This window comes from Callorhinus ursinus, unplaced genomic scaffold (assembly GCF_003265705.2).
Source record: "Callorhinus ursinus isolate GAN/ISIS: 27379988/994484 unplaced genomic scaffold, GSC_fseal_2.0 scaffold25, whole genome shotgun sequence".
NCBI lineage: Eukaryota > Metazoa > Chordata > Mammalia > Carnivora > Otariidae > Callorhinus > Callorhinus ursinus.
The window spans coordinates 18,551,752-18,560,499 of record NW_027397087.1 but is presented as its reverse complement, the minus strand read 5'-3'; the positions used below and the strand labels follow the sequence as shown (position 1 = coordinate 18,560,499).

The following is an 8,748-nucleotide window of genomic DNA, read 5'->3' as shown; positions in this document are numbered from 1 at the left end:
AAGGAACACAAGCAGGAGGAGTGGGTGAGGGAGAAGCAGGCCTCCAGCCTAGCAGGGAGCCCGATGTGGGGCTCGATCCCGGGACCCTGGGTCCATGACCTGAGCTGCTTACCGACTGAGCCACCCAGGCGCCCCTGTTTTTTTTTGTTTTTTTTTAATGTCGGCTCCATGACCAGCATGGAGCCCAACATGGCTTGAACTCACGACCCTGAGATCAAGACCTGAGTGAGCTGAGATCAAGAGTTGGAGGCTCAGTGGACTGAGCCACCCAGGTGCTCCTGACTCGTGACAATTGTATTGGATAGCTAGCACAGATACAGAATATTTCCATGATCATAGAAATTTCTATTGATCAGCACTGATCTGAATATATAGATGGCACTTGAAGCTATGAGGTGGAAGTGATCTAGAGAGTGTAAAACTTGAAAAAAGAAGGGGATCCAAGGGCAGAATTGTTAGAATCCTCCCATTAAGAAGAAGGTAAAGACTCAACAAAGGAGATTAAGAAGGAATGGCCAGAGAAGTAGGAGAGAATAATAGAGCAGTATCCTAGAGGTCAAGAGAACTCAGTTTTGAAAAACAGGATGTTGGTGATCAGCATGCAATTTTAAACATTAAGGTACATGGTTAATGATGCAGAGGACTGTTACCTGTGGAAGGATGGCTTCTCAGGTCCCCACAATGTGTCACTGACCTTTGTAAATTCCCCATTGACCAAAGTCAGCCTCCCAGAAATTCAAACTTGCCTTCATGTGAGTGTCACTATCTTTCAGGAACAGAATCTTTTTATCCAAGATCACATATACTGATTTTTTTTATATACGTGGTCTCAGATTTTAAGTCAAGCTCACAAATACATTGATACAAGATTTATACCAGAATGTCAATTTATTAATAGAAGTACAACTGTTAGAGCTTCAGTTAGCCTAACTAGTGCAGTCTCCTTTCTCCCTATAGTTCTGTATGAAGGGATGGCAAATTTTCAGTAAGTTACTTCGTGATTGTGGAATGAGAACAAATAGTTGATCTTATATTTCTCAGCCGGCTCAGCTTAGAGCACTCTCAACGGGTATCTTCCTCAAGGAGTTGGCCTCTTGAGCTCTTGTATTCTAAGTACTTGCTTGCCTGACAAACCTCTTCCTTCTTTTCTATGAAAGGAGTGCAGTTTTTTTTGTTTTTCAAGTTGCAATCCCAATGCAGTTCTTCCTGTCTGAGATTCTTCCAAGGAAACTCTGGTTGAATGTTTTGATGGTTTCCAAATTCTCCCAGAATTGCATTCATTATCTGTTGCTGTTTATTAGTTTAACTCTTAGAGGGCAATCTTATTTCCAAGTTTCTTGAGAGACACTTCATTGCCAGTAGCTATTCAGATGTCAATTAGAATGAGGATTAAATGTAAAGTCAACAGATATGGTAATTAAGAAAGTCATTGGATGAGTTTGGTGCCAGGGGTTTCAGTAAAGTTGTAGGAGTGGACCCCCGGAAGTAAGCAAATGAATGGAATTTTAATTCCTTCGTCAAATATTTATTGAACATCTAGGATATGCTGGGCTCTGCGAAAGAAATATAAGCAAAATATGGACGAGGTCCCTGCCCTGATGTGGCTTATCTGAGCTGGAAAGGTGACATTAATAGAGTAATCAAAACAATTAATGTTTAATGATACAGTGTTGCTGGGGAGCTATACAGAGATGTGACCTGACCTAGGGTAGGGGCTCGAGAAAAGCCTGAGGCGATGACGCAGAATGGGAGATGTGAATGAATACGGTTAAGTAGGCAAAGCGGAGCGGGGAGAGACTTGTGGAGGAAAGCAGCACAGAGCTTTGGAGGGCCCAAAAGAAAATATGCATGGCTACACTGCGGAGAGCGAGTAAGAGAATCGGACCAGGAGAGTCCGGCAAAGTACAAAGAGTAAAGCTCCTGGAACAGGCAGAAAAGGGCGGGGAGAGGTGGCTCCACTTATAAACTACAATTCCCAGGAAGCATCTGGCAGACGGATGTGAGGTGAGGCGCGAGCCGCGACCTTTGAAGGAAGAAAGGAAGTGCTTCGGCGTCGCAGAGCCAGAGAAGCAGGGTAAGGTATGTAGGGGCGCGGTGCGGGAGGGGCGGCCGGGCCGCGGCGGGTCGCAGTCGCCTGCTGCCGAGCGCGGCGAGGCTCCGTGTCGTCATAAGGCGGCGGCCATTTTCGCGGGCGGAGGCGGCCCGAGCGGGCGCTCAGAGAGCGAGGGCGGGCGGGCCTGAGGCGGTGCGGCGGCCGGGCGGCCTCGGCCACCCGGTAATCGCATCTTCTCCCGGCGTCTCGTTTCAGAGGGAGCAGTATGTCCGCGGAAGTCCCTGAGGCAGCCTCCGCGGAGGAGCAGAAGGTGAGTGTGCACGGGGAGCGGCCCCGGGGACTCGGAAGGCCCAGAGGAGAGGCTGCCGGGGGCCGGGCCTGCCGGGCGGCCTGCTCCAGCCGCGTGCGGAGGGGCGCGCCGGGAGTCGGCCCCGGGCGCCTGGTGCAGAGAGCGGGGGAAGCCAGTGCAGCTCGGCCCTCCCGGCCGAGCTCTCTCCCACGTCTGCTGCCTGCTGGAACTCTGGTGCCTAGCGCCAACGTGGTGGGAGTTTGAACATTGTCCACGTCTTCGCCGAGGCTTGCCTTTTCTAGCGCCTTGGTGTGTCGCGTTTTCCCTTACACTCGACTATACATAGGAGCAGTTTCTGTGCGTGGAACCTAAGTTTTACCGTGAGCTTCACTTGCGTAGGAAGTTTTATTTCTCCCTTGGAGAACTAACTCTCCAACTACTGGTATTGTCCGCAAGCTCGTGTTTGCGCGGTGAGATAGACCTGGGTTGGCATTTCAGTTCCAGTCTTTGTTTGCTGTGTAACCTTGACCAGTTGCTCAGCTCCTTAGTTTTCAGTCTCCTCATCTGTAAAATAATAATAGTACTTCATAAGGTTGTTGTGAGGCTTAAATGAGGTAGGTAACTTACAATATTTAGCGCCGTCTCTGCGCAGAAATGTGAGCCACTGAGATCTGCATATGGTACTTGACTGAAAATCAAAAGCTTGGAATTTAAATTTTTTTTACCAACTTAATTGGTCTGGATTTTCGTAGTAAATAGGAATATGTTTTATTTTTTATTTTTTTTAATTTTTTTTAAAGATTTTATTTGAGAGAGAGAGAGAGCACGAGAGGGAAGAGGGTCAGAGGGAGAAGCAGACTCCCTGCTGAGCAGGGAGCCCGATGCAGGACTCGATCCCGGGACTCCAGGATCATGACCTGGGCCGAAGGCAGTCGCTTAACCAACTGAGCCACCCAGGCGCCCAATAGGAATATTTTTTAAACTCACTTGTAATATTGAAGGAAAATGTGCCACAAATCAGTGTAATTCAAATTATGAATATTAAGACTTTCTCTTTTATCAATGCTAAGTTCTTTATACCCCTTCCACCATTATTATTTCTGCTGCCCTACCCTCCAAGGTACTTGTGGCTGGCCTGCAAAGGCCCATGATATCTTGTTTCTTAAATTGTTGATGGAAAGTTACCAGCACTTTTTCTTGAAAAACCAGAGGGCATTATCATAGATAGATTTGGCCTAATGCTTGGACTTTGTTAAGGGCTTCTGCTTAATGTTCTACCCATGCTCCTAATCAGGTTGGAAATTTGCTTAGTGTATTAGTGTTCTAAACCCACTCCATATGTTCTTAACCGTGGTAACCTTCCTTTAGTTGGATGGTTTTGTTATATTGTAAGTATTTTTTAAAAAGAAAACAGTAACATAAATAATAGGCCAAGTTATGATATTATTCGGGAATATTCCAGTGAAAATTATGTTGGATAATTTTTACACTTAACAAAAACATGGACTTTCAAGGCATGCATATGGTGTTTGTAATTGCTTGGGATTTAAGAATCCAGAAAAAAAATACAAACTGTGTCTGTGCTGTCTTGTCCTTAACATGGAAATCAATCTCAGTTTTGACTTCTCATGTACAATAGTGTGCTATGTAATTTTCTTTTATGAGATTTGTTAGTGTGCTGCCAGAGTGTAAAGTGTTGATTTCTACAGTGTAAATACTTTTTACTTGGAACCGCCTAATATTCTGTCCCTAACACTATTAACATGTCTTGAATGTTTTCTCTTCATGAATGTCTACATTAAAAAGTTAATTCAAGTCCTTTGATTTTTAGGGCTACTGTCATTAATACCGAAGTGTGTGGGTAATATAATGTCCCTTCTTGAATTAGGGATTGGCTGTAGATGTTATGTGCCCGTAGCATGGATACCATCCCTAAACATGAGGAGAATGTGCAGAGTCACTTCTGTGTTCCTGTGGGCCAAATCACCTGTTTCTTCTATTTGGAAGAATAGTTAGATGACCTAAAAATTGGATTATTCTCTGTGTACCCAGTTGACCTTTCAATTAAAGTCAAAGTATTCAGCTAAAATACTTTTTTTTTAAAGATTTTATTTATTCATTTGAGACACAGAGATAGAGCATGAGCAGGGGGAGAGGGAGAAGCAGGCTCCCCGCAGAGCCAGGAGCCTGATGTGGGGCTCGATCCCAGAACCCTGGGATCAAGACCCGAGTCGAAAACAGACGCTTAACCATCTGAGCCACCCAGGTGCCCCCAGCTAAAATACTTTTGTAGTTTTATGGTACGTTAGCCTATTGCCTCTGAAAAATTAAGGTAAAGAGATAAGCCTGCATGGAGTAAAAGCTAAGTCACCGTTTCTCCTGAGTGCCCCTTGATAAGAGAAGAAAACCGTAGATACCACTGTTTTTTATTGGGATATTAATTAAATATGTACAAACATGAAAATATATAAACATCTGTCTCTTTAATACTGCTTTAAAATTAAAACGGGCACGTGGAAGGCTCAGTTGGTGGAACATGTAACTTTTGATCCTGGGGTCGTGAGTTTGAGCCCCACACGACGTAGAGATTACTTTAAATTTTTTTTAATTAAAACAATTAAATACAAACAAAATTAGTGTAAATTATTAATTCATTGTGGCATGGTATTTTGCTGAAAGTAAATTTCCAAAGTATTGAGATTGTGGTAGCAATTGTTAAGTTAAAGTGCAGGAACTCTTTGAGTATAGCAAGTTAATGCTCTCCCTGGTCGAATGGTGACTCAGTTCTCCTTTTTAAAGAGTAATCTGTGTGATCATTTAACTCTAAGGTCAAAAATACATCATTACATTTTAAATTCAGCTCTGTTCTTTTCTTATTATCTTGGACAGAGTACTGCTTAGTCTCTGTCATCATAAATGAAAGCTCAGATGGAATTCATGTAGCACTTATTAGAGATGGGAATTCAGATGTGCTAGTGTGTGGTTATATTTTTTTCTTCTAGATTATCACTGAAGTGAAAACAAAACGTTAAAAAAAATTAGCAGAGACCTCTTGGATCTGTCATCTGTGAATTCCACTTTGAATAACACTAAGTTTAGTCGGACTGGTGTACGGTCTTGTCCTGGGGTGAGAGGAGGCATGTGGAGACTTAAAACACGTAATTCTATGTTCATTGTGAGCATCTTAAGCTCAGGGACCCTCCTTTATTTATTTATTTTCCCATAGCATCTATCTTACCTGATTCATTCCATTCATTTCATTGTTCAGAAAATGTTGGTTGAATGAATTTTTCTCAGAAATTTTCAGTTGAAACCATTTCTGAAGTACTATTTCAATACAGATGACAATGCTTGTACTGCAGTTTATAAAGAGGAGGGATAGACTATAGTCATATAAAAACCTTTGATTAGACCCACTTAAGAAATCTGAATGAGGGCTCCTGGGTGGCTCATTCGTTAAGCGTCTGACTTCCGCTCAGGTAAGATCCCAGGGTCCTGGGATCGAGTCCCACATCAGGCTCCCTGCTCAGCGGGAAGCCTGTTCTCCCTCTGCCACTCCCTCTGCTTGTGTTCCTGCTCTCGCTCTCTCTCTGTCAAATAAATAAAATCTTTAAAAGAAAAATCTGCATGAAAGTAGAGGAATGCATATATATATTTTTTTTTTCATATATACAATGGTTTTTAAGTTTTTTAAAAATCTCAATAGGTTTTCTAGAGATTTAATTACAAGATTGATTAAATTAGTAAGATGTCTTAAAAGAAACTAACTCAAGTAGGGCTCTCAACTAAAATATTTTTGTCAGTTTAAAAGATAATGCTTGGTTGGGGCACCTGGGTGGCTCAGTTGGTTAAGCGCCTGCCTTTGGCTCAGGTCATGATACCAGGGTCCTTGGATCAAGTCCCACATCCTTGCTTAGTGGGGAGCCTGCTTTTCCCTCTGCCTGCCGCTCCCCCTGCTTATGCTCTCTCTCGCTCTCTCTCTGACAATAAAATCTTTAAAAAAAAAATAAAAGATAATGCTTGGTGCTTTTTCAAGTAGTAGAAAAGGAAGAGAAATATTGTGTAAATTACTTCCATTTATCATCATTAAAGAATGGATACAAATTGCTTTCCTATTTTCCTAGTTTTTAAGGAATTGCTGTTAATACTGGCATTTTCTGGGGCTATCTTAACACTGCCTTTGGTAACTAAAAAGCTCAAGGGTGTTTTTAATTTTAATTTTTAAACCACAACCTGCTGGTCTGCTTTGTGTGCAACCATTGATTCTTATTAATCTAGAGATAAACCTCAGAAAAGTTTTAAAATGTTTCTCTTTGTTATCTTAACAAGTGTGCTATATATAACTGTTTTAGGCTTGCCTCTGTTGTTAGACTTTTATTCCTGAACCTGTGCTACTATAACATGAAATATTTCAAAGATGAACTGAGGGTGAAACTGTCAGGTGTTTAGAAAGTTTCTTAGCTGTTGAAACAATTGGAGTACATTGTGTTCATTCATTAGGCTTTTATTGAACACCTGTTAAATGCCAGGCACTGTGCAAGTAGCAAGGATTTAATTGGACCACAGTACTTTTCCCTTAGAGGATGATAACAGTACTGATACTTTCCTGGCAATATCCCAAAGGATTTGTTGGCTTTCATTAATCTTTTCTATTTATTCATCAGTCAGTGCATCAGTGAACATATTGCTGAGCAGGTAGAGGAGAATTTGCTTAGAGTGATCAGATTTTTATTGCTGATGTTGCTGTGTAACTTCCCTGCTGAAGTCTGAAAAGTGGTATCAATCATTCAGATTTATTAGCAGTCCATGACAGACTACATAATCCCTAATTTTTTGAATGTTCTTTTTTCTGTATGTTTTTATTCTTTATGCCCCACCTACTTACAAAAGGATATCTAATGTATTTCAATAGACTAGTTCACAAAAATTCAAGTGCCTAACAATATTAGGCTGTGTGCTAGGTGTAGAGTATACAAAAGATGAATTTATGTACTTGTTGAGGATAACCCTCATTTAAAATAATGTTTTTAGGAATTTTTTTTTGTACATGATATGCATATATCTTTGTCATGGTAATCCTGGGTTTCTGGTTTCCCAGTTTGTAGCCACAGTAAATGTTCCAGAATTCTAATGGCCCTTCTACACTTCTCCCCACCAAAGGTGTTATCAGCATAGGAACCACTTAGGTGAGTGAATCCACTCACTTAGCATCTACTCAACGAAGTAGTAGAATTGCTGTATAACATAAAAGTTTCTTGGAGGATAAAATTTTGAAAACAGATTTGAATTTTTATTATTTATTTATTTTTTATAAAGAGGAATGAAATTCTTTTTTTTTTTAAGATTTTATTTATTTATTTGACAGAGAGAGAGAGAGCGAGAGAGGAAACACAAGCAGGGGGAGTGGAAGAGGGAGAAGCAGGCTTCCCGCCGAGCAGGGAGCCCGATGTGGGACTCGATCCCAGGATCCTGGGATCATGACCTGAGCCAAAGGCAGACGCTTAACGACTGAGCCACCCAGGCGCCCCCAGATTTGAATTTTTAAAAATACTTCCTGGTTAAGCTTATCATTCCCCTATTTTTTTGATCCTTTCTATTGTATCTGTTTTTTATTTCATTAACTTTTTATTTTCTCCTATTCTGTTTGGGTTCCCTTCTTTGTTTACTAAAGTTGGATACATAGCTCATTGAGTTTTCGTTTTCTCTCTTTTTTAAAGATTTTATTTATTTTTTGACAGAGCGAGTGAGAGAGGGAACACAAGCAGGGGGAGTGGGCAAGGGAGAAGCAGGCTCCCTGCTGAGCAGGGAGCCTGATGTGGGGCTCCATCCCAGGACCCTGGGATCATGACCCAAGCCCAAGGCAGATGCCTAACGACTGAGCCACCCAGGCGCCCCATCGTTTTCTTCTTTAAATATAAGCCCTTTTGGGGACCTTTGTTGTATCCTACAAGTTTGGTTAGTATAGAGTTTTGTTTTTTTTTTAAGATTTTATTTATTTATTCATGAGAGAGAGAGAGAAGCAGAGGGAGAGAAGCAGGCTCCCAAGGAGCAGGGAGCCCGATGTGGGACCCGATCCCAGGACCCTGGGATCACGACCTGAGCCGAAGGCAGACGCTTAACCATCTGAGCCACCCAGGCGCCCTAAAGTTTTTATTATCAGTGAGTTCCATGTGTTTTTTTTTATTCCCATTTTTTTTAACCATTAATTATTTCAGTAATGTAGTTTTTTAGGTTTATACACATTGCAGTTTTAATTAGTTAAGCTATTTTAGTAATGTATTTTAATTTCCAAATAGGGATATATAAATATTTTTATTTATTGTCTTTTTTTTTTTTTTAAATTTTTTTATTTGAGACACAGAGAGAGCATGAGCAGGGGGAGAGGCAGAGGGAGAAGCAGGCACCT

General features: G+C 41.5%; 1 protein-coding gene across 2 annotated transcripts in view; it reads left to right on the top strand.

Annotated features, from left to right (window-relative positions):
- Positions 1 to 2,007: 2,007 nt before the first annotated feature.
- Positions 2,008 to 8,748, top strand: part of ARPP19 (cAMP regulated phosphoprotein 19) — a 22,712-nt gene continuing 15,971 nt past the window's right edge. The window contains exons 1-2 of one of the 2 annotated variants that reach the window (XM_025884446.2): positions 2,008 to 2,074; positions 2,309 to 2,363. In XM_025884446.2, coding sequence (XP_025740231.1) covers positions 2,319 to 2,363 — 45 coding nt within the window. In that variant the 5' untranslated portion in view covers positions 2,008 to 2,074; positions 2,309 to 2,318. Of the gene's footprint in view, positions 2,080 to 2,308; positions 2,364 to 8,748 lie in introns of both variants that reach the window. The other variant, XM_025884445.2, reaches the window with a different exon arrangement.